This window comes from Ambystoma mexicanum, chromosome 1p (genome assembly GCF_040938575.1).
Source record: "Ambystoma mexicanum isolate Mex_15411 chromosome 1p, UKY_AmexF1_1, whole genome shotgun sequence".
Taxonomy (NCBI): domain Eukaryota; kingdom Metazoa; phylum Chordata; class Amphibia; order Caudata; family Ambystomatidae; genus Ambystoma; species Ambystoma mexicanum.
In genome coordinates this window covers 597,574,971-597,600,477 of record NC_090921.1, presented here as the reverse complement: position 1 = coordinate 597,600,477, position 25,507 = coordinate 597,574,971, and the positions used below count along the sequence as shown (strand labels likewise).

Here is a 25,507-nt window from a genome sequence, read left to right as displayed (position 1 = left end):
CATACAGCCCCCACAGGAGGGGCCTCTGAGTGTACTCCGGTGATCACAGGCCCCTTACAGAGACCCTCGGAGAAAACTCTGGTAGAATTATTAGGCCCGACAGGCACCTCAGGGCGAACCCCGGTAACAGAGCGATCAACGCCCCTCCCGGCTAAAGAGGAACCCAGGAAGGTATCCCCCAGCCGGGGTGCTTTGAAAATTAAAGAACTTACCAGGCGTTTTTTCTTCTCATCGATGAACGCCTGAAAATGAGAAGGAGGAGTCTGTCCAAACACCTCCTCCCACCGACGTTGAAGTGCCCGGACCGAAAGGGAGTCGCAGTAAAAACAGGAGTCCCAACAGTGTTCCGGACCCAAACATTCTAAACAAAGAGGATGGGGATCCGCCCTCGTGAAGTGACGGTGACACTCTGAACAGTCTGGAAAATCTAGTTTAAAAGACAGACTAGTAAACGAAGGCTAGCGAGAGCCAGAGAGGGGAAAAAAGGGAAGAAAATCTTCCGAGGATGCAAGTGCGCCCGGCCCCGATTGTGCGGAGAAAAGGACTGATGGGCGATGCGCGGGGCGGAGCCAAGGTGGGCGGGGTTACGGCCGCGTGCCGGGCCCCGCGCAGGAAAGAGAGGAGGGACAAATGTTTGAAAAAAATGTGGATGCTTTTTACAAAAGTGCTCCGGTCCCGTCCCACAGGACGGAGAGATGTCCCATAAGTATGGAGGAAAGGGGACGGGACGTAGGAGTATCTAGAATTACCTTGAATAACACTTTTGCATTCTGCCTGCTTTCAAACATAGGCATGTATTGCCAGTAAAAAACGTTTGTGGTGGTGTTTACAAAATATAGCATGCCGCTGTTAAGCACGTTCATGTTGTCCGTGCATCCCCCTGCTGCTGTCAAACACACACACACACCTTCCCTACACATAAACCCCCCACCCCCCAATGTTCCAGACTCCTCTTCATGATCGCCCCTGTAAGTACACCTGCTACCAGCAAGTTGGGGCTATACATCAGATGTGCAACCCATATGGGGGAGGAAGGAAGGAGGCTTAAAACATGTTAAAGATGCTTCCAAATTCTCATCTCACCAGGCTGCACCCACGCTACAAACATTGTGTCCCTGGCTTCCTACTCACCTTGCTTATGCCAATGCCCCTCTCAATTAGCTTGCACAGGCACAAAGAGAAAATCTGGAGGCTTGGGTGTTAAAATATGGAAACAGCCCTGGCGCAGTGTGAAGTTCTCACACTGTCATCTGCAAAGCAGTGCTGGTCCCAGATTGCAGGCATGGCAATGGCACCAACTGCACATTGAATACAATACAAACATATTTCAGAAAGCTGTGTGGTAGATAAACCTCCTTTCCAGAGGTCTATGCCTCACTGTATTTGCAAACTTACTTAAACCCAAGTCTGCGCAGTGCTTCCAGGCAGTTGAAACAGGCAGAGCCAGGCGGGCAGTGTTTGGGTGCACTGGTAGGTGGAAAAAGTCTCAGTAGAGGCTACCCTCGTTCCTCCCCTCAGATCCCCCCTCTCCCCCACACCCCCAGGATTATGCCTCACTAAAAACGTACTTTAAAATACCAGCTATCCCAAGTGGCCAAAATCTCACATGGGTACATTTTGATTGTGCCCTGAAATTTCATAGAGAGGACCACATACATGTAAGCAGCCCACTCTGTACAATGTTCAGAATTTATACAAAACCGATCATAAATGCTGCCTGCACTGCAGTGTTGAAATGCAGACAAGAATGATGTTCATAGTCTGCATTGTGTCCTACTCACGACAGCTGAGGGTCAGAGGCCTTTTAGCAATGTCACAGAATTTCTGGAAGGATGCAGGGGGTTAGAGCTCAATGGTGTCACCGTGCCACCACACATTCCAAATAGTGCGCACGCACACACACACACACACACACACACACACACACACACACAACCTGAAACATATGACATTCAAACACAGACAATGCAAGCATGCAGTGGTCGAAGTGTACGAAACGAAGTAGTGGAACTATGTTCCCATATATGGCCTACACCTGGTCCCCACAAACCCCATTGCCACACCACCTCCCACACACAATACAACGCTCCCCCACCCCCAAACACATGCACTGTTTAAGGGAACGTTCAGTGCGGTGCACTGAAAGTGCATGTTCAACTTCGAAACCATTCCGGAATTGTTTCTTTTTAAAATAAAAGTATAGTAGGTGTAGTAAACCTTAATTAAAAGTAGAGTACCGCTCACAACTGCTACCACCCACTTCGAGCACAACATGTTTTTAAACGTATCAGTCCTTGGCCCTTCAACTGCAGAAACGTTGCCTCCAGTCTCGGGTCTGGGTCCAGGGCATGGAATAACGCTGTCAACATCCGGCATGCTCTGCTCCAGTCGACCAGCGCATGGGCTGGCTCAAGGTTGCCTCACAACAAAAAGAACATGCTTGCCGACACTGGTAAGCGAATGAACGGTGCGAGCTCCACGTTTGAAAAAGAAAATGAAAAGCATTTCAATTTTTTTTTAAGACAGCGCAGAGCTTGCGCTTTAGGTTTCCTTGAATTGCACCGGCGCTTGGGACAAACGCGGCCCACCGCACGCAGGGCTGCAGGGGCTTCTGTTACGCCAGTGATGTGTTCTCTTGTTGAGAGACCAAGGAAGTGGATTCTTTAGAGTTTCTGGAGTTGGTATGCAAGAGTGCCCAAGTAAAGGAAGTTTGCATAGTCTATGGGGGAGAGGATGATGGGAAGTATTCGGTGTAGGTTAGTGATGTACAGGGAGATTCACCTGAGGATGCATAGGTGGAAGAAGCAGGTTCAGGACACAGAGTTTATGTGGTTGGAGAGTGAAAGAATCGAGTCCAGCATGTATCCAAGATTGTATTACAGAAGTGGATGTTGCAGGGGTGGGTCCTAGGAAGTGTGGCCAGGGCAGAGTTTGGGGAAGGAGAGTGAATCTGCGGCATAATAGGATTTCCATTTTGCCTGGGTCGAGGAAGAGGTGGTTGATTGTCATCCAGTAACTTGTTCGCTCTCCAACATTGGATATTTCATGTATTGAAATGCTCTTGAATACGATTATATAGCTTTACATACACAACCCCTAATGGGAGGCGGTACAGGTCTCAACAGAAACAATGGAAAGTCACCTCTGGAGCATTTGCCTCAAGCAAACTGGTTGCTCCACCCTGGAATCCTTGTCAATGCAGTAGAACTTCATGAAGGTGTGGGCAGACGACTATGTAACAGCCCTGCAGATGTTGTGCAGGGGGAACACCAGACAGGAGCGCAGTAGAAGCCCCAGCTCTGGTGGAATGCTCATTTGGTCTGCCTGGTAATAGTCTGTTCGGCAGTCGATGACAGTAGGAGATGCAGCAAGATAGCCACCTGGAAATGGAAGCCTTTTATAGGGACCTCCCTTGTTCAACAGCTCTAAACGTAAAAAAAATGGTGAAGTTTTGGGAAGGTCTTTTGTGCGTGCGATATAAAACTTTAACGCACAGGCAATGTCCAGTGAATGCATTGCCCTCTCAGACATAAATGTGGGAGAGCCAAACAACACAGGTAGGATCAGCAGTTCGTTCAGGTGAAAAGTTGATGGAACCTTTGGCATAAATGAGGGATAAGTGTGCAGCACTACCCTGGATTGATGGAAAGTCAAATACTGAAGCCTGCAGGAGAGAGCCCCCAACACATCTGGCAGATGAAATAGCCACCAGAATAAACAGTATTCCACGAGAGGAACTTTAGGAGGGGCACGATGTAGAGGCTCAATAGATGGGCCCATGAGCTTTGCAAGTACCACATTGAGTTCCCACTCTGGAGCTGGTGCTTTTACTGGAGGGAAAGTCTGTAACAGACCGTTGAGGAACTCCTTAATCAGCCTATGAGACCATAGGGAAGGCTTACCTGCTATGCGAGAGATAGCTGCGAATGGACCTTTATGAATCCATGTGCCAGCCCTGACTTTGCCAACAATAGAATACAGGGCATTATTTCATCCGCTTTAATTCGATGAGGGTCTGCCCTTGTGAATGACACCATATAGTAAAACGCTTCCACTTGTGATTTTTAGCAGGAGAGAGTGGATGGAGCACTAGCCTTTGCCAGAATTTTTCTGCAGTCTAAAGGAAATGTGATGTGTCCAAATTGAAGGGCTGCGGAAGCCAAGCTGTCAACTTCAGGGATACTGGGTTGTGGTGCAGAAGAGACCCTCCTTCTCTGGAGAGCAGGACCGGAGAAGAAGTAAGTTTGATGCAAGGTGCTCACAGAAGCACACCGGAACAATTAGGATCATCTTGCATCAGCTCTGTTTGAGTGTACCGAGTATTAGTAGAAGAGGGATTGGAGGGAATGGGTGTAGGAACTTCCAGGGCACAGAAACGTACCCCCCCCCCCAATACTCCTCCCTTGCAGGTACTTGCTCGCAAACCGGTCGCACTTGGCTGCTGTGGTGAAAAAGTCATTCTGTGGGCGACCTCACCTTGAGAAAAGACAAACTTGATCCTGATGGAGTTCCGATTTGTGGCAGGATCGCAGTTCCCTGCTATGCAGGCCCTTGCATCCCCTCCCTCCCCGCACCCCTTCCTGGTTCTCCAGCCCGCCTGCCTCCCAACCCGCCCTCCCTCCTTCCCATTCGTGCATCCAGCTTCCACGCTGAGTCTACCGACTCGCGAGGCCCCCACCGGCTCCTTTGCAGACCCTCGGAGCGCGGCGAGTGTGTGCCCTGTAGGAACACCCACCTGGTGTTTGGTTTTCGCCCTGTAACCTGTGGGCCCGTGCCCGGGAGCAGGCCCTTGCATCCCCTCCCTCCCCGCACCCCTTCCTGGTTCCCCAGCCCTCCCTCCCATTGGTGCATCCACACTTCATCACCGGTCCTCCCAGGGCAGCCCTCGAGCCGTGCAGCCCTGCGGCTAAGGGCCCCCAAGGCCAAGGGCGACTCAAACAGAGGCGACTCCAGGAAGTGTCAGCAGGTGTCCGCAGGGGAAGCCAAGCCAGTGGCCAGCCGTCAACCAGCAACTACAAGGACCAGTAAGGTAGGGGGGCTGGGTCGGGAGAGGTACAGCTCTACCCTAGAAACATGGCCATTGGGCTAAACCAACATCTACCAATGTGATCACCCCTCGTCGCCCCAAAAGGCATTGATAGCAGGGCCGCCGTGCCCAAATTGCATTGTCTGTTCTCCAAACTGTATTGATAGGCTTCTCTCCCTCTATACAGGTGTCTCAAACTTAGCAGGGCCGCCGTGCCCAAATTGCATTGTCTGTTCTCCAAACTGCATTGATAGGCTTCTCTCCCTCTATACAGGTGTCTCAAACTTAGCAGGGCCGCCGTGCCCAAATTGCATTGCCTATCCTCCAAACTGCATTGATAGCAGGGCCGCCGTGCCAAAATTGCACTGTCTGTTCTCCAAACTGCATTGATAGGCTTCTCTCCCTTTATACAGGTGTCTCAAACTTAGCAGGGCCGCTGTGCCCAAATTGCATTGTCTGTTCTCCAAACCGGATTGATAGGCCTTTCTCCCACTGCACGGGTCTATCAAGTTCAGCTGGGGTTCGCCATTGCATGGTGTGACGCGCAGATTGCATTGGTGGGCCTCTCTCCCACTATACAGGTCTCTCGTGTAGTAGGGTTCCGTCTCCATATTACATTGTATCATACTCAGACTGCAATAATAGACATGTCTCTCAAGTCTAGCAGGGCTTCGATGCCCTGACTACATCAGGGAAGTAAGCCCTAGCTGCGCCCCTCAAAGTCATTCCAGGGCCAGCGCGTGCCCCCCCCTAAACATACATGGCTAGCTCACCACAGTGAACCACGCTCAGGGAGACGGAGACTAAAGAGAGCCACAGTTAAAACCCAATTATATATCTATACAACCCTTAACTCCACCCTTATACCCCGACCGAGACAACAACTAAACAAATATTCAACACTATCAGCTGAAAATAGGACCCACAAAGACTAAAACCGGTAGCGGACAACATCCACACCAAACAACTCGGAATCGTACAATGCCGCGCAAACGACCCATCCAGAGGGAAAGAAGAGAAGAAAGAACAAACATTCCGAAACTGCATCTAAGAACCGCAACAACAGAACACACCCCCACAGACAGGTTCAAAAATCGGATCAACACTGAAAGAGACAAATCCCTCTACCTAACTCCATACCTCGCTGAGACCTGCTCACCAGATCGAACCAACGCAAAGCCAAAACCAACTACATTAAACAACCTAACAAAATCACGAAGGACGAACCCCACCAGATACAACAAGCACACAACTGAAGCAATAACACCTTATATCACCAAAGCAAGAAGAACCCCCAACCCACAACCACAACCCCTGGAAGACGAACCAGATGAAAACAAAACCCCTAGACTAAACCTGGAAGAACTATTCGAGGACGCCGACAACCTGAAGCCTGCTCCTGAACAAGATCAGAAAACGACCCTAACAAAAAAAGCCAAACCAAACTACACCTCTAAACTCCACTGCAATCTAATAAATGCAAGATCCATGTCAAAACACTCTACAGAGATCTTCGACCTACTCGACGACAATGGCATTGACCTCCTCTTCATCACAGAAACTTGGCTGGACGACAACTACAAAATCACACTCCAAAGCTGCCTTCCAGCAAACTTTAAATGCCTTCAAATAAACAGGAAAAACAAAAAAGGAGGCGGCATCGCAATAGCATTTAAAGAACAGCTAAAAATAAGAACAGATGAACTACTCAACATCCTCAACTGCAAGTCCATGGTCATACACCTAACAGCTAGCCCAAAAACCAACATCACATTCATCCTGGTGTACAGACCCCCAATTTATGATGTATCCTTCGTCGACAACTTCATAGAAGTCATAACCAACATAGCCATCAACCACGAACACCTAATCATACTGGGGGACTTAAAACATCTGGTTCGAAGACAGGCATGCCAACTCCCAAAACTCACTGATTGAACAACTCGCCACCATGAAACTATGACAACTAGTAAAAGGGGCAACTCACTCGGCAGGACACACCCTGGACGCAATTTTCGCCGAGGAAAAACTCATCACCACGACACCCCCAATACAAATACTGTGGAGCGACCATCTCATCATCCCATTCGTAATCACTCTGCCTACTCAAGTCTGCATCCAACCTCCTAAACTCACAACCACCACCAAAAGACATTGGAAAGATGTCAAAAAAGGCAACATATTCGAACAACTGGAGTTAACCAAGCCCTCAGCAACAGAACTAGACCTAGCTGACCTAGACGGGAAAGTTGAGATAATACACAAATGGATTGCAGATACAATTGACAAGATGGCCCCAGAAAAACCAGTCACACCATCAAAAAAGAGAGCAATGGCAAAATAGTTTACCCCACTACTAAGCACCATGAAAAAAGAAAACAAAAAGATGGAAATGTAATGGAGGAAAGATTACAACCCAGACAAAAAAACACTGTTCCAGAAGCAAATTTGCACATACAAGAAGGAAATTCAAAAGGCAAAGATAAGGCATTATGATGACAGAATCACAAATGCCACCAACTCACAAAAAGAAATGTTCCGCATCATTAAAGAAATGAGAAATCCACCAGGCTGTGACAACACCCCAAACCCCTCGGAAAAACTATGCAACAACCTTTCAGACCACTTAAAAAAAAAAATCAATGACATCCGACAAACCATCCAACAGAGGCCAACCAGCAGCGACATACAACCAAACAAACCTAACTCAGAACCGCAGCACAAACTCAATAACTTTCCTGAAATATCAGCAGAGGCATTCGCAGTGCTGGTAAAACACAGCAAGAAAGCAGGCTCACCGATGGATCCCTGTCCCCCGGACATCTACAAATCAATCCTCACACAAGGAACGCCAGCAGAATACTTCAGAAACCTTCTAAATCTATCACTAGCAACAGGAACCGTACCAAGGATCTTCAAATCGGCTTACATCAAACCACTTCTGAAAAACACAAGCGGGGACGTAGATCTCTCCAACTACAGACCAATCTCCAACATCCCCTACCCGGCCAAACTCCTCGAAACCTACGTATACAAACTAACCCAAGAATACGTTGAAGAACACCACCTGCTAGACTCAGCTCAAGTCGGCTTCAGACCCACAAGAGGTACAGAAACAGCATTACTATCCATCTGGGATGACCTAAAAACAAACGTAGACTCCAACACAACATACGCCCTTATTCTGCTCCACCTCTTGGCAAGCCTTCGACACAGTTAGCCATGACACCCTAACCAAAAGACTAGAAGACATAGGCATAACAGACACAGCGCTACCCTGGACTAAATCATTCCTAGCAGACAGAACTGAAACCGTTTGGATCAAACCCTTCAAAGCCACCCCACGAGTCAACGACTGTGGAGTACCACAAGGATCCTCACTATCACCACTGTACTTCAACATCTACCAAACCCCAGTTAGCAGAATCTTCAAGAAACAACATCAAATGCTACAACTACGCAGACGACACTCAAATCATCTACAAGATCGAAGACACCCAAGCCGATCATTGAAACTTAACCGACTGTCTAAAAGAAGTCTTCAACTGGATGAATGGCAACAACCTGAAAATCAACCCAGGAAAAACAGAAATCATGATCATATCCAAAGACCAAGAGAAGGAAACCGCCATCCCGTGGCCAACGGAAATGGGATCTGCACCATCACCATCTAAGGTAGTAAAAAATCTGGGAGTCCTGATGGACAACACCCTAACCTTAGAACCGCAAATAAACCCAACAGTCAAGAAATGCTTCTTCCTCCTCCACACGGCAAGAAAAATACTACCTTTCCTCTCCTTCACACACAAAACACTCACTATCGTCGGCCTCATCATGTCAAGTATCGACTATGCAAACAGCCTCTACCTCGGTATACCTACTGAAGAACCTACAACGGATCTAAAACACAGCAGCCAGACTACTCCTCAAACTATCCAGAAGAGACCACATCACCCCGGCCCTAAAAACACTATACTGGCTCCCAGTAAAACACTATCACCTTCAAAACAATGTGCATAACGCACAGGGAAATCTGCGGACAAGGAGCAGAATTCCTACAAAAGAAAATAATCTACAAGCCAAAGAGACCGCTCAGATCAACCAACGAAACCCGACTGGAACTAAAACCTTACATCAAGAAAAAACTCGGAGGCACCGCCTTCTACCACTTAGCCGCGAAAGCCTGGAACAACATCCCAAAAGTAATAAGGAACACCAAAGATCACCTTAAATTCAGAAAATTACTAAAAACCTGGCTCTTCAACACCAGAGACTAAAAACCGAAACAGTAACACACATGACTCAACAGGAAAGGACATTTACAAGCCCCTAGAACCGACAGAAGTACTCTGAGCACTAGTATGGCTGACGCTGAACACAGGGGTCCACCTGCGAGACCCAGGGAGACGGAGGCAACAACCCCAGCCAATCCCTACCACCCCCCAACGCCTGTACAGCTACAGCTAGGTACCACAGGGCTGTGGAACGGACGAGATACCACCAATCACCACACAATCTGAAGTATGAACACTAGCAGGTGCGCTGGTCATGTGGGTGGGGGCGAGGAGCATGCAAAGTTACTGAGGGAGCTGATGGAGGGGACAGCTAAATGCTCAAGGGGCCTCGAATGCAAACGGTCACGTACCTTCTGCGGCACTGGTCAATCTAGGGTAGAGATACCAACGAGCCAATACCACTAACAATTTCCTTCTCTGCATACACCTCTCAAACTCCAAACACAACCACAAACCTCCAGCACAACAAACCGCACAAACTTCATTACACTGCAACAACAAAACAAAAACACACAGACTCGCACATCAGCATACGACTAGTGCCGCATACACCCCAGGCCCAGCCGACGGAACCACCGGGCTGCCAACAGCACATCACTGCAATCTTGCACTTTTCCAGCCTCCGCCCTCTTACCCACCTCTCCCTCCCTCTTTCAGAGCCGCCAGAGCGCCAGGGGACCACTCCGGTGGTGATAGTGCGCGGTACAAATGTCCTTTAACATTAACAAGGTAATCTGTGATAGTATTGTGGATCCATGCTAGGTGAAAGGGAATGAGGAACATGTCCTGGGATAGCGCCCAGTGCCAGTGCCTTGTTGGTCAGAACGGGAGAGAAGGTCCCTCCCTTACTCCTGATGTAGAACATTGTGGTGGTGGGGTCTGTTAAAATGCAAACCACCTTGCCTTGGAGCTGGGATTGGAAGGACTCGAGAACACAGAATACAGCTCGCAGCCCTAACACATCGATATGAATTAGCTGCTCTTCTGGCTGCCAGAATCTTCTGGCTTGGAACCTTCCAGTGTGTGCCCCCCAGATCTTCCGAAGCGGCATCAGTTGATACCATGACCTGATGTGCCATTGGGCGAAAGAGGGTGCTTTGCGCAAGGTGCTGTCGATGAGTTCACCAATGCAGAGTCTAGCGAAGCGCTGTATTGAGTGCGCTTGTGTCATTCCAGGAGCCTGACACCGGTTTCCACCTGGCATCTGGAGGTACTAAAGGGATGCATGAGGACATCATCCAGAGTAATGACTTGATTGAGTGAACCATTGTCGGAGGGATGACTGCTGCTGAATTTTGTCAAGTATGGCCTTGATCCTCTCTCTCCTCCGAGAAGGTAGCTAGGCACTGCAGCGTGTTGAGGTGTGAGCCCAAGAACAGTGCGTTCCGAGATGGTGACATGCATTACTGTGGAACATTTAACGAGAATCCCAGCAAAGTCAGGCATTGGATGGTTTGATCAGTGTGTTGGAGGGCTAGTGGGAGAGACTGGGTGCCGATTAGTCAGTCGTCCATGTAAGGGTACATTTAGACAGCTGTGCGGCCCAGATAGGCAACTACTGGTGCTAGGCACTTGGTGAATACCCTGGGAGGAGACTTCAGCCGGAACAGCAGGGATTTTAATTGGTAGTGCTTCATCCCTGCACTACAAAGCAAAGGAAACACCTGTGCTTCCGATGGATGGGTATGTGGAAGTATGTGTCCTCCAAGTCCAAGGAGGAGAGGAAGTCCCTTGTTCCAGCACATGCTGATGCAGGACCATGCAGAACTTAAGCGATTTTAGAAACCCGAGTTCCCAGAGGTCCAGGATGGGTCTCGACCCACCAGTCTTTCCTCACCAGAAAGTATCCGGAGTACAGTCCGGATCCCCATAGGTGTGATGAAACTGTTTCTATGGCCCCTTTTTGCAGCAGGTACTGGACCTCTTTTAGGAGGAGTGGCAGATGATGTTCCTGCCTTCGTAGTGGAGGAATGGAGGGGCATTGGTCTAGAAATTCAAGCGTGGGACCGTGCTGGACGATGTTGAGCACCCATTTGTCGATGGTGATGTTCCGCCATTGCTCAACAAACTGCAATAGCTGGCCGCCCAGTGGGGTGCTGAAGTGGTGCGTGAGACCAGACAGTGGTCAGCCTTTTTTTGGGATTTGCATGCGGGTGGAAGAACTGTTGCCTCGGCATTCCCCTATACACCTGCAACATTCCTCCGTATGCCTCCTGCGAAATGGTGCGGGATGGGCGACGATAGGTAGGCCGATGATATCTGGCATTCAGTGCGAATCTGCCCTTCCAGGACTGAAAGGACGGTCTTCTCTGCTGCAGGCTACCAAGGGACAAAGCGGTGTCATCTTGATGGCTAATAGTGTCTCGTCGACCTTCTCCCCCCCCCCCCCCAAAGAGGTCCACCCCATCAAAAGGCATTTCCATAACCTCGAACCTTAGGACTGGCAGAAGCCTGTGTCAGTAATGTCTAGGGCCACAGTGATGGCATGCTCTTGGACTGCTTCCCCCTTGTGCAGCAAAGCAAGAGACTCATCCCGTTTATTATCAGGCAGGAAGTCAAAGATGGGGCCCATCTCGTACCATAAGCCCGTCATACCTGGAGAGAACGCCCAAGGAATTGGTTGCCTTAATGGTGGTCGCAGACTTGTTAAGTACCTACTTTCCAAAAAATGTCTTGTCGCTTGCCTTCCTTGTTCGGGGGGCACCATGCAAGGAGAAGACAAGTTGGCGACCGCTTTCTTGCGGTAGCGGATACCATGGAGTTGGGGGCCTGGCTGAATGGGAAGACATTTTAGAGCGGAATTCGTAACTTTATACTCTTTTTCCAGTCGGTCTTTCTTTGGAGGTGGAAAGATTCTTCATAATCAATCACCAGCCCATCCTCCCAGATGTCGGCAACTACAGATTTTCTGGCGGCCTGCTGCCTCTGAAAAAGGAACCCCTCCTTTCGTTGTTCCTCCGGAACAAGGTCAAAAAGCCTCAGAGCTTGTACGAGCAGAGCATGTCCGGAGACAAATCTCTGGAAGGCATGTCTGGCGGCTCACCATCAGCCAGTACGAGCATGTTATACTTTTCAGTAGTATGTGTGTCTGGAGATGCATCTGTATTCGAGCCAGTATCTGTCTAAGTGGGGGTAGCAAACTGAGGAATTGGTCTTTGAGGTTGTGGTGGTGGAGCCACTGCTTCACGCAAAGGCCTGGGAGGGGGAAGGGGGGCGGTGGACTCCCACTTGGCCTACTTCGGCCACCTTGTGCACCTTGCGGGACTGGAGGAGGAAGGCGCTGCTGCAATTCAGTGAGCAAAGCTATTATAGTAAATAGAATGTCCACAGACAGGTCTCTGGATGCCACTGCTGTTCCACAGGAACTGGTGGAACAGCCACTGGTGGGCAAGGTGCCAGCAGAATTGGGTATGGTTCTTCTCCATTTCCTCATGCGACGAGAATGAAGCCTCCAGAGGCTCTGTCGCCTGAGAACACGCTCTCTTGCATCAACTGGGCAGGTTGTTTTGCTTGCACCAGATTTGACTTTAGTTTGCCGTGGTAGGGAAGAGAGGTGGGGGCATCTCCTTGTGCACACTTGCGCTTCTAGGGAAGGAACCGAGCACTGGTACTTGTGAAGTCGATGGTGGTGCAGTAGACAATGGTGCTTGATGTTGGCCTTGGAGGTAGAGCAATCCTGGGTGCCTTCTTAGTCAAAGCGGTCATGGACAAAGCAGTCGACGGGGTGGTAGATTTTCATCTGGCTCGCCGATGGGGTAGTCGTGGTCGTTGACTGAACTCTCGTCTCTGAAGAGTGGGTTGAGTGTTTAGCAGTCAAGGTACTCGTGATTTTAGACAATGCAGTCGCAGATAGGACTGGAGATCGGGCCGCTGCCGATGTCGCTGAGGGGGTCAGACTTATGTCCCCTTTCCGGTTTCTTCCCCCAGGAAGTGTCATCATGGGATCTCAACCTCTTTGTAGAAGGAGTCCGATCTATGCGTCTGCCAACCGTGGCAGAGGCATGACTCTGGACTGAGGCAGAGTCAGAAGCCCATGAACCCTCTTCCAGCCAAGCCACCAACCTTCTATGGCGATCCTAGTCTGCGTGCGAAGGGTTGGCAAATGGCGTAGCCGTCCCCATCATGCGGGTGCAGGCAATAGATGCATTTCGCGTGTCGAAGTTCACAAAAATGTTCTAAAGCAGGGCATGAAGAGGCTATTCTTACTGGCGTCTGCCATGCCTGCGTGGAGGGGGCCTGAAAATCGAGACAAGTGCCTCTCTGAAGATTAATGTTCAGAAGATCGCTGGAGGTTCAGATCTTCACCAGCAACCGATTCCCACCACTGGCAGTCACAACTGTGACAGATTAAAAAAACATTTTGAGGAGCGAAAAGACAGACTGCCAGCACCTAAACGGGAGGTAAACATCTGAAGATGGCCACCAGGGGTGGAGCTATGGAGGATTTACGCCATTGGCTGGACCAGTATGACCCCCAAAGTGACAGCAATAGGCTATATGTCAAGCCTTTTAAACTTTAAAGCTAGACTGCTTTAATATTACTGAGTATTCCCAGCCTGACTATGTGGAATATTCACGAGTATGTGAATCCATGAAAGCTGCAATGCAGGAGAAGCATTGTGTAAAAGAAAACAATTTTGGGGAGAAATTCATATTTTGCACAAGTTTAAAAAAACATTTGTTTGAAACTATTTTCTGAGGGAGTCAGTTTAAAGCTGGACCAGTTTCAGTCAATATGGCCCCAATGAAATGGAGCACTGCCAACTTAGAACACCAAGTTTGAATACCTGTTGCAGAAAACACAAGAGGACTGGATAGGACAACATATGGATCACATTGAAAAAATTCACTCAGATAAGTAGCAGCAAGTCTATTTTTATACACATAATAAAAAACCGATCGCTAGACCTCATGAAACTCACCTCAGATTTGGAAGAGGCCTCGTCCTCAGAGTTAGACTCATCCACAGGTTTCTTGAGCTCAATCTCTGCCTCCGGTTTGATCTTCTCTGGTTTGGCAATCACTTTCTCCTTTGGGGGCTTCTTCTCTGGGTAGGAGGATGAAGCGGTGCGGGGGGAGGTAGCAGAAAATGTCTTCACTCCTTTGGAGCTGCTCTTTTTCAGTTTTTTGGCGCTAGACTTTGGCGATTCAACATTGGGTGGCCTTTTGCTGGAAGACTTTGACTCCTGTGGTGTAGGCAGGCCTCCCTTTGGAGAGAGGCTCTCTAGCTTGGTCTCTTTCAAGGCAAGTTTTGGTTCCTTGAATGCAGTTTTGGAAGGGGCCTTTTCCTCTTTGGGAGGTTTATGTTCAACAGGTTTCCGAGACAAATCTTTAGAAGGCTTGCTTTGTTCCCGCTCACTGTCTTTGGAGAAGCTTTTGCTCTCTGAGTCTTTCCGTGGCCTCTCCCTGTGTTCCTTTGTTACTTTATGGGGTTTCGATACCTTTCCACTGTCTGGCTTTACATCCTAAATATAATGTAACATAGAAAAAATGTTAGCATATACACAATCCACAAGATTATTAACATACTAGTCTTTGGGAGTTTGTTCCAAAACACTGAAAATCTAGTCACCTCACATGAATAGCCTACATTTCAAAGCATTAGAAAAGAAAACCAAGTGTACCACAGGTTTTGGGGCCAAAAACTTTGGTATCTTATGGTTTATTTTAAAAATAAAAATGAGGTTTTAAAAACCAATTTTCTTGGTAATCTGGCCTTAAATGGAAACATGGCAGTCACCGTAACAGCATTTCTGATGAATGTATCTGCTTAGATTCACATGCTATGCATATAGTACAACATCTAGTGGAAATTGCAGACTAATGCATTTTTCTTTCGAAGATCGAAAGGGGACGTCGACATGGCCGTGACTAACACTATCCCTAACGTGACGTGTAGTGTACCCAAAATCCCTCATGCATCTAGATCCCTCTGGTTGTGTTTTTTCTGCAGTGAGGGAGCCTTAACGTCCATGTGAGAGTACAGAAGAGAGAAGGTGTAAGAGGTCTATGTTCGTTCTACTACACAAGGGGAGGAAGGGTGGGCGCATGTGAATCTAAGCAGATGCAATCATCAGAAGGAACAAGTTACTTACCTGTAACTGTTCTCCAGCATGGGTCTGGCATGGATTCACATGCTCATGAATATTCCCTGTCGTCAGGCTGGGAATCCTCGGTAAAGGAAAAATCAGTATCAGTTTTGTTTCTGATCTGTCTTTCTTAGTAGTAACCAATCACTGATCGCTGGGTCATACTGCCCCCAGCCAATGACTGCCCTCACCCTAAGCCCCGCTTCTGGCAGCCATCCTCAGATTTGGTAGCACGCAAAGTGGCAGTATGACCAAGTGAAGAGCCGCAGACTGGTAGGTGGGAGGGTACACATGTGAATCCATGCCAGACCCATGCTGGAGCACAACAGTTACAGGTAAGTAACTTGTTCCTTCTCCAGCATGGGGTCTGGCATGGATTCACATGTTCATGAATAAAAGAATACATAGCAGTAAACACATGCACAACCACGGGAGGTGGCAAAGGCTCAACATTAAGCATTACATCCAAAACTCAACATTAAGCAATTCTTACCTCCTCACCAGGCTCACCTTAGGCGAATAGGTTGCGCAGCACTGCTTGGCTGACCCTGGACTCGACCCTGGAGTCCCGATCGACGCAGTAGAATCTTGTGAAGGTGTGCGTCGACCTCCACGTAGCAGCCCTGCAGATGTACAGCAGGAGCACACCAGACAGGAACGCTGTGGTAGCAGTGATCGCTCTGGTCAAATGGGCTCTCGGACGGCCGGGCAGCGGTCGGTTTGCCAACCAGTGACAGTGCATGATTTAGCCAGAGAGCCATCTGGAAATGGAAGTCTTCGAGAGAGCCTTCCCTTGATTCACAGACCCAAAGTTCACAAACAGTTGTGACGTCTTCCGAAAACTCTTTATGCGGTCCACGTAGAACTTCAGCACTCTAGCTACATCCAGCGAGTGCAAAGTCCTCTCGGCCGGCGTCGAAGGCGACGGGAAGAAAACTGGTAACACCAAGGGCTTGTTGAGGTGGAAGTCCGACGGCACCTTGGGCATGAAGGAGGAGTGCGTCCTCAGCACCACCCTCGTGTCATGAAAAGTCAAGTATGGGGGCTTGCAAGATAGGGCCTGGATATCTCCCACTCGTCGTGCGGAGGTGATGGCCACAAGGAACGCTGTCTTCCATGACATGAACTTCAAAGGCGCTGAATGCATAGGCTCGAATGGGGCCCCTCATGAGCCTGGTCAGCACCACATTAAGCTCCCATGCCGGGGCAGGAGCCTTCACCGGCGGGAACGATCGGAATAGTCCCTTCATAAATTCCTTCACCAGGCGATGAGACCACAAGGACGCCCGTCCCGTAGTCCTGGTGTATCGGGAGATGGCAGCCAGATGTATTTTGATGGAGGCGTGAGCCAGACCAGCTTTGGCCAGCGACAGTAGGTACGGCAATACTTGAGGGGGCGTAATCCGCAGAGGGTTAATCTGTGCACGGCACCAGACAGAGAACCTCTTCCACTTATGACCGTAACACTTAAGAGTTGAGGACTCCCTGGCTTTTGCAAGAACCTCTCTGCAGTCAGCCGGGATATCGTACCCTCCAAACTCTAGTGCTGCAGGAGCCAGGCCTGCAAGTTCAGCGACTATGGGTCGTCAAGGAGAATGGCGCCTCCTTCTCTGGAGAGCAGATCCGCGTCCGCCGGCAGCTTGACTGGTGGGGACGTTGACAAGTCCAGAAGGTCCGGGAACCAGATCTGCCTCGGCCATGCCGGTGCGACGAGGATCATTCTGCACCTGGACTTCTGAGCTGGTTGATGAGGCGGAGCAGCAACGGCAACGGAGGGAACGCGTATAGAAACAGGCCGTCCCAGGGGAACGAGAAAGCATCGCCCATGCTCCTCGGCTGTGGGAACCTGCTGGCAAACCTCTGGCACTTGGAGTTCGTCGCCGTCGCGAACAGGTCGATCTGGGGTTTGCCCCATCATTGGAAGAGTGATCCACTTGATCCTGGCGTAGTTCCCACTCGTGGCACGAGCGCAGCTCCCTGCTGAGTGAGTCAGCGATGGTGTTTTTTATTCCTGCCAAGTGGAAGAGGACCAGAAACATCCCCTGGGCGACGGCCCAGTGCCACAGATCCTGGGCCTCCTTGGATAGGGCTGGGGATCTGGTGCCCCCATGCTTCTGTATGTAGAACATTGTGGTGGTGTTGTCGGTGAAGATCCTCACCACTTTGTCCTTGAGGGACGGAAGGAACGACTTGAGCGCCCAGAACACTGCTCGGAGCTCCAGAATGTTGATGTGGAGAGACCTCTCCTCCGGGAGCCAAAGGCCTCTTGCGTGGAGATCTCCGGTGTGGGCCCCCCAACCCTCCAGAGAGGCATCCGTCGTCACCGTCTCCTGAAACGCCGGAGTTTGAAAGTCCGTGCATGTAGCGAGGTGAGCACGGGTACCCCACCATAGGATCGCTCGACGGAACTCCTCGTCGAGAGGGATCCTGTCCTCGAAGCAGTCCGTCACCTGAAACCAGCGGGCATCGAGGAACTCCTGTAGCGGACGCATCCGAAGTCTGCAAAGGGGTACCAGATAGATGCATGAGGACATCATCCCGAGGAGGGACTTGATGGACCTCACGGCCACGTCCGTGGCTAGCAGGCGCTGCACCTTGCCCAGGATGGTCTTCGTCCTCTCCTCTGACGGGGAGGCCAATTGCCCCACTGGATCGAGCTTCGCTCCCAGAAACAGTGCTACTTGCGACGGAACCAGGTGGGATTTGGGGTAGTTGATGGCGAACCCCAGTTCTGTGAGCAGCCGGACGGTCCTCGCTGTGTGTTCGCCGGCGAGTTCTCTTGTCCTTGCCCGGATTAGCCAGTCGTCCAGGTAGAGAAAGACGTGGATCCCCTGCAGGCGCAGCCGCACCGCCACTGGTGCCAGGCACTTGGTGAATACCCTGGGTGCCGACTTTAATCCGAAGGGTAGAGCTCTGAATTGGTAGTGGAGTCCCTGAACCATGAACCTGAGAAACTTCCTGTGCCCTTTTAGAATGGGGATGTGGAAGTAAGCATCCTCCAGGTCCAACGACGATAGGAAGTCGCCCTCCTACAGCTGTCTGCGCCCTGATGTATTTGTTTAACTGACGCAGGTCCAGGATGGGGCGCCAACCGCCTGTCTTCTTTCTGACGAGGAAGTACCTTGAGTACAATTCGAGCCCCGGGGCCTCCTGGGGATGAGCTCGATGGCACCTTTCTTGAGCATCGCCCTTACCTCCAACAGCAGTTGAGGGACGTGATTCACCTTCCTGGCCACGGGAGGAATGCGAGGGCACTTCTTTTGGAATTCCAACGAGTGCCCGTTGGCCAGGGTGTCCAGCACCCAACGGTCAGTGGAGATGGACTCCCACACGCTGAAGAACTTCGTCAGCTGGCCTCCCACCGGGGTGCTTCGTGGGGGCCCGACGACATGGCCGGGTCAGTCTTGCTTGGAGGCGGCCTTGCTGCCTTGGCCTCCCTGGCGACGACGGCGGGATCCCCCCTTGCTTGCCGCGACCTCTAAGCCTCCTGAGCAGAGGAACAGGCCTCCTGAGCAGAGGAGCAGGCCACCTGGCGTTAAGTGGAAGAGCCACCGCTGGATCCTTTGGAGGCATCCTGTCTGCCTCCAGAGCTCCGAAAGGGCCGTCGTTGTTGAAGTACTCCCTAGGGCCCGGGCTGTCTCTGAGTCGGTCTGGATGGCCTGGAGAGACTCGTCCACCGCCTTACCAAAAAGGTTGTTGCCGTCGAACGGCATATCCAACACTCTGGTCTGGATGTCCTGGCGAAAGTCTGTCGCCTTGATCCATCCTCGTCGTCGGAGGCAAACTCAGTTGCCCAATTGGCGAAATCCGGTATCAGCAATTTCCGTTGCCCAATTGGCGAAATCCGGTATCAGCAATGTCCGTTGCCACGGTTATGGTGTGATCCGACACAACCTCGCCTTCCTGCAGAATTTGTAGGGCCTCCGCCCTCTTGTTGTCAGGTAGGAAGTCTAGCAGGGGAGCTATCTTGAACCAGAGCTCCCTGTCGTAGCGGGCCACGATCGCTAAGGCATTGGCCGCCTTAATCATCGTCGCCACCGACGAGATGACTCGTCCCATGGAGTCCAACTTCTTGCCCTCGCTGTCCGGTGGGGAAGTGGAAGCGGCCGCACCCGCTGCTTTCTTCTTAGCCGGTGCCGAGACAGTCCGGCGTGGGCTGGGCCCTGAGGCACAAGGGGGCGGCATCGGGGACTCGGTACTTCTCGTACCGGTCCCTCTTGGCGGGTGTCGTGGAAGGGTTCTTGAGGACAGCAAGCCCCTCGTCCCAGATGTCGTCGAGCAAAGGCACCGCGAGGACAGTCTTCCTCTTGGCCTCTCGTCGTTGGTAAAGAAACCCCTCCTTTTTTTGTTCTTCAGGGCAGAGCTGGAAGAGCTCGGATGCCCTGGTTATCATGGCGTGAAAGGAGCCAATTTCGTCAGCTGGAGAAGCCCGAGGGGGGGGGATGACAGGATGTCTGCTGCGTCATTGCCGCTGTCGTCGTCCGTCCCCGTCGCCGTATCCTCTCTAGGGTACGGCGAGGGGGATGAGGGGTCCACAGGCCTCGCGGGCACGAAGGGCGGAGAGGGGTGGACTCTCCTCCGCTTGTTCGGAGGGTTTCCTGACGGGCCTGGTTCTGGATCCTCCGTCGGGGTCCGTGGTAATCTCGTCCTTATCTTGGTACATAAGGATTGGATCACCAACAAAATGGCCGCTGAGCTATCCTGGGGCTCGGGTAATGGCTGCGACGGAAGGGGTGGCTGCTCCACTGGGCCCTCTTCGTCGCTATCTTCGAATCACGTCAGCGGGGACCGTCCCCTGGGATCGAACCTTCTCGAACCTCTCGTTGAGGCCCTTCTCGGTTTCCACCAGCTCCTCCTCAGAGTCTGATTCTGAGTCTGTAATGGCCACCGCCCACCCCCCCTCTTTTTCCGCTGGGGACTTCACAGGGGTCTTAACGATGTGCTGGAAAGAGGATTCCCTCCGTGGTGGCAGGGATACTCTGGGCCCAGAGGCCGTTTCCACTGGCGGAGTCTCAGCCGGCTTTGCCAGGGTCGCAGCGACCATGTCGATAGAGGTTTTTACCGGCTGGATCAAAGCCCTCACCACCTTAAGTGCGTCCTGGGACTTCGCCTTGGGGGGAGGGTCAGCGCCTCGCTCCCCCTTCGAGATCGACCGGGGCCGCTCCAGCAGCTTACCCGGGTTCTCGGACTTCCTCTTCCCCAAACCAGAGTGCTGGCTCGTGGTTGAACGTGCCGGGGAAGTTGCGCCCTGCCTGCATGTTTACAAAATCATTTTTCAGGTGTCCCAGGATGTTAGTGATATTAAGAGGACTGTGGCTGAGTTTAATTTGCAAACCGGACAACTGGATGGCAGGGTCACGGAATAGGAAAAATCTTCTTTGACTATGAGCTCTGAGATTGCTGGCAGCTTCCAGGCTTACAATAATCTGAGGTCCGACTTGAAGAAAGAAAAAGAACAACGCTTGGATTTGGAGTTAAGGATCAGGGCAAGGAACATCAGATTGGTTGGAGTTGAGGATTCTGTTGGTGATGAGGACTTGCCTTCCTTGGTATTTTTTTAAGGAAAGTTTTCATTGTACTACAATCAAGATGTAAGACATTGGTAATATTTTTAGGATTGGTAAACACCTGGGGGACAAAGCGAGGCATGTTTTGGTTTCCTTTTTTAATCTAAGGTCAAAAGAACGCTTGATGAAAGCTGCCAGACTGGTTGGGAATGCCTCTTTCAAAGGTAAATCTGTTTTTATTTACCCAGACTATCCTAAGGAAATCTTGCTCCTGAGAAGATCATTTCGGGGTGCTAAAGACTTGGCTAGACAGCTTGCTCAAAGGGCCTTTCTCAGCAGAAATAATGTCCTTACTATTGTATTTCCTGATGGTGATAAGAGCTCATCAGATCCTGCGCAAGCACTCGATTGGTTGGAAACATAAGAGGGGTCTTCTTGTGCCTTCTCTTACCAATGAATGACCTTGGATTAGCTTGTGCCTCCCCCTGTCCACCCATCCCCCTCCATGGCTCTTGGGTTTTTTATATCTTTTTCATCTTTTTGGACAATATTTGCTGTATGTTTAGACATATTTAAAAAGGCGCCGATTGAGAAGAACAAGTTACTTTCTTACCTGGTAACGTTCTTTCGATGGGATGGTCCGACGACGTATTCCATATCTATGACAGGTAATGTCCACAGCTGTGCTGCTTCGGAAAATCTTTGGAGTCTGCGTCGATGACGTCCATGCGCCGTCCCCGAGGACCTCCTCCGACGGCCGACGTCACCCGATGTGATAAGTAGGACGCACGACGCCCATAGCCTCAGTTATAGTTTTTTCCCAGAATGTGTGCCACCAGTTTTCTGCCAGTCAGACACACAAGGCCTTGCGGAACGCAAGCTGCAATCGCAAAAGAAATTCTGCAGCGGGGAAGGTAGTGAAGGAGCAATATGGAATACGTCGTCGGACCATCCCATCGAAAGAACGTTACCAGGTAAGAAAGTAACTTGTTCTTTGAGGGGATTGGGTCCTCCGACGTATTCCATATCTATGACAGACTCCCAAAGCAGTACCAAGGAAGGAGGTGGGAAAGAATTTAGTATACAAATTTAGCATGCCCAATCAAATTGCGAAATAGAGAACTGCCTTGCCAAAGGCCAGATCTTGCCCTCTGATGGAATCGAGGGAGTAGTGACCTACAAAAGTATGTACTGAAGCCATGGTGGCTGCATCACAGATGTGACGAATAGGAACTCCCCTCTGCAGGGCAGTAGACGCAGCCACTCCCCTGGTAGAATGGGCCCGCAAGCCAGCCGTAGGGTCCTTACCCGCCAAGCGGTAACACTCAGAGATGGCTAAAATAATCCAACGAGACAGTCTGTTTTGTCACAGCTTGTCCCAAACGCTTTCCAGCATAACCAATGAAAAGTTGATCGTCCACTCTGACCCGGGACATGCGCGAAATATAAAAGCTCAACGCTCTCCTAGGATCAAGCCTATGGAGCCTCTCCTCTTCCTTACCAGGCTGTGGAGGAGGATAGAAGGCCGGAAGAACAACCTTTTGGCTCAAATGAAATTCCAAAACCACCTTCGGAAGAAAAGAAGGACGAACTCTAAGGACAACCCTGTCCTTATGAAACACAGTGAAGGGTGGCTTAACTGAAAGTGCCTGTAACTCACTATGCGAGCGGAAGTAACCTCAACCAAAAACACAGTTTTCAGAGTTAACAGCCTCAAAGGGCAAGAATGTAAAGGCTCAAACGGAGCACCCATAAGAAACTTAAGAACATGGTTCAAATCCCAACCTGGCACCAGAATAGGTGACGGAGGGAACACATTAGTGAGCCCTTTCAAAAACTGCGAAATTATAGGAATTTTAAAATAGGAACACTCTTCAGACGAGCGCTTAAATATGAAAAGCGCCGCCAGGTAACCTTTAATGGTCCCCACTTGCAAGCCCCTGTGGGCCAAAGAAAGCAAAAAAGACAACCATGGGAATGTCACATTCAAAAGGATCCACATTCTGAACTCTGCACCAGTCGCAGAACTTTCTCCAACGGCAACGGTACAGAGACTTTGTTGCCGGCCGCATGGCCGAGAGCAACACCTCCATCACGTCTTCAGGGAGGTCCCAATCCTTATACCTCAACCTTTCAGAAGCCAAGCATGAATAATGAGGGATCTGACCTCTGGATGGAGAACCTGACCCCCCCCCTCCCGTGAGAGCAGATTGCCTCGGTAGGGAAGACGAGGTGGAGGGCAGATGGACAAGTCTAGAAGGTCCGGGTACCACGTCCTCCGGGCCCACGCCGGAGCAATGAGGATCATCCGGGAACCGAACCTCCGTAACCTCTGCAGCACTTGCGGGTTGACGGGGACTGGAGGAAACGCGTACAGCAGTGGGAATGACCACTCCACCACGAACACGTCCCCTAAGGCTCCTTTTGGAGGAAATTCCCGCGAGCAAAACCTTTCGCACTTCCGGTTGACACTGGAGGCAAAGAGATCCACTTGAGGGGTCCCCCAAAGGGCGAAGATCTCCAGGAGAATCTCCTGAGCCAGCTCCCACTTGTGAGAGATCGAGCTCTGCCTGCACAGAGCGTCCGCCGTCTCGTTGTCGTCCCCGGCCAGATGAACAGCCGAGATCAAAACTTCCTGCTGGATGGCCCAGAATTCGAGCTGCATAGCCTCCCTGCACAGTGGAAGTGACCCTGCCCCCCCCCCCCTTTTGTTAAGGTAGTGCATGGCCACCGTGTTGTCCATTAGAATCAGGACACTCTTTCCACGCACAGTCGGCAGAAAAGCCTTCAGGGCTAGCCTGACGGCCCTCAGCTCCAACAGATTGATATGGAGTCTGAACTCCGACGGAGACCAACGACCGCTGACTGTCAACTCGTTGGCATGAGCTCCCCATCCCGTGAGGGATGCGTCCGTCACGATCGTCACCTCCGGCCAGGGCAGCCAAAATGGGGCCCCCTTCATCAGATTGCCCTCGACGGCCCACCACAGAAGGTCCCGGGCCACCGAGGGCAGCACCTGAACAGGGTCCAACAGCCTGCCGGAGGACTGAGACCACTGGAGCTTGAGTGCCCACTGCAAAGATGTCATCCGCAGACGAGCCTCTGGCACCAGAAGCATGCAGGATGCCATGAGGCCGAGCAGTCTCAAGAACTCGGACGCTGGGAGATCCTGGGCAAACTGAAACTTGTGCACCATCTGCTGAATGTGAAGAGCCCTCACCTGAGGAGGAAAACACTGCCCCATGGATGTGTCGAGCACTGCTCCGATGTACTGGAGCCGCTGCGTTGGTGTCAAATGGGACTTCTTTAAATTGAGGGAGAAGCCCAGCCTGTGAAGGAAGTGGCAGGTGACGGACAGATGATCCAGGACTTGCTCGGGAGAGCTCCCCCTGATCAACCAATCGTCCAGGTAGGGGTAGACGTGAATCCCCCCTTTCCTGAGATACGCTGCCACCACCACCGTGAGCTTGGTGAAAACCCTCGGGGCGGAGGTCAATCCGAACGGCAGGACCCGAAACTGAAAGTGCGAGTCGCCAACCGCGAACCTCGGGTACTTCTTGTGCTTGGGATGGATCGGCACATGGAAGTAAGCATCCTTGAGGTCGAGAGACACCAACCAGTCCTGAAGTCGAAGGGCCTGGAGAACTTGAGAAAGAGTCACCATCTTGAACTTGTCCTTCCTGAGGAGTTTGTTCAACCCGCGCAAGTCCATGATGGGTCTCAATCCCCCGTCTCTCTTTGAAATCAAAAAATAAGGGGAATACCATCCCTTGTTCCTCTCCGCTACAGGCACCAGTTCTATGGCGCCTTTCTCCAGCAGGGCTTGAATTTCGGCGCAAGGAGCGGATCCGGACACTTCAAAGAGGTTCGCTGGTGGATTGTCGTGTGGCCTCTGCCGAAAAGGAAGACAGTAGCCGTGGGTTATGATCTCCAGAACCCACACATCCGAAGTAATGGCTTGCCACTCTACAAGATGCTGCGCCAGCCTTCCCCCAACCGGCGAACCATGGGACCTGGCCTCATGACTGAGTGGAAGCGGCTGCGGCGTTGCCTGAGGGTAAAGAGGCAACTGCCCGAGCGGCCTTGGCACCTCGAGTACCTTTGTTTCCACCTCTGGCACTCTTACGATGGCCTCTGACTGCTAGCTCCCCTCGCTTTACTGAAGGAAGAGTAATCGCGAAAGGAACCTCCCCTCCATTGCTGTCCCCTAGGACGAAAAGGCAGAGGTTGGCGAACTGCAGCGCCCAACGACTTCCCTGCAGCTTTGGAGGTCTGCAACCTCTCAAGGCTCTAGTCAGCCTTGCTGCCAAAAAGGTGTTCACAGTCAAAGGGCATGTTGAGGAGCCGGGACTGCACATCAGGAGTGAAACCAGACTTCCGCAACCACGCAAACCTGCGCATTAGGGTGCTCGCCGCCATGGACCGGCTGACACAATCCGCCAAGTCCAAACCCGACTGAACGGCCTCACACATGGCATCCTTACCATCCTGAGCAAGGAAACCATCCCGTTCCTCCCCTTCGGGAACATGTTCAGCCGCTAATGCAACACAGTTCCACAGAGTGTGTGTGAAACGAGACAAGGCACATAT

General features: G+C 51.1%; 1 protein-coding gene across 2 annotated transcripts in view; it reads right to left on the bottom strand.

Annotated features, from left to right (window-relative positions):
• MLLT1 (MLLT1 super elongation complex subunit) overlaps positions 1-25,507 on the bottom strand; it is an 870,086-nt gene that overhangs the window by 297,061 nt on the left and 547,518 nt on the right. The window contains exon 6 of one of the 2 annotated variants that reach the window (XM_069649554.1): positions 14,244-14,786. In XM_069649554.1, the coding sequence (XP_069505655.1) occupies positions 14,244-14,786 (543 nt within the window). The remainder of the gene's footprint in view (positions 1-14,243; positions 14,787-25,507) is intronic. The other variant, XM_069649553.1, reaches the window with a different exon arrangement.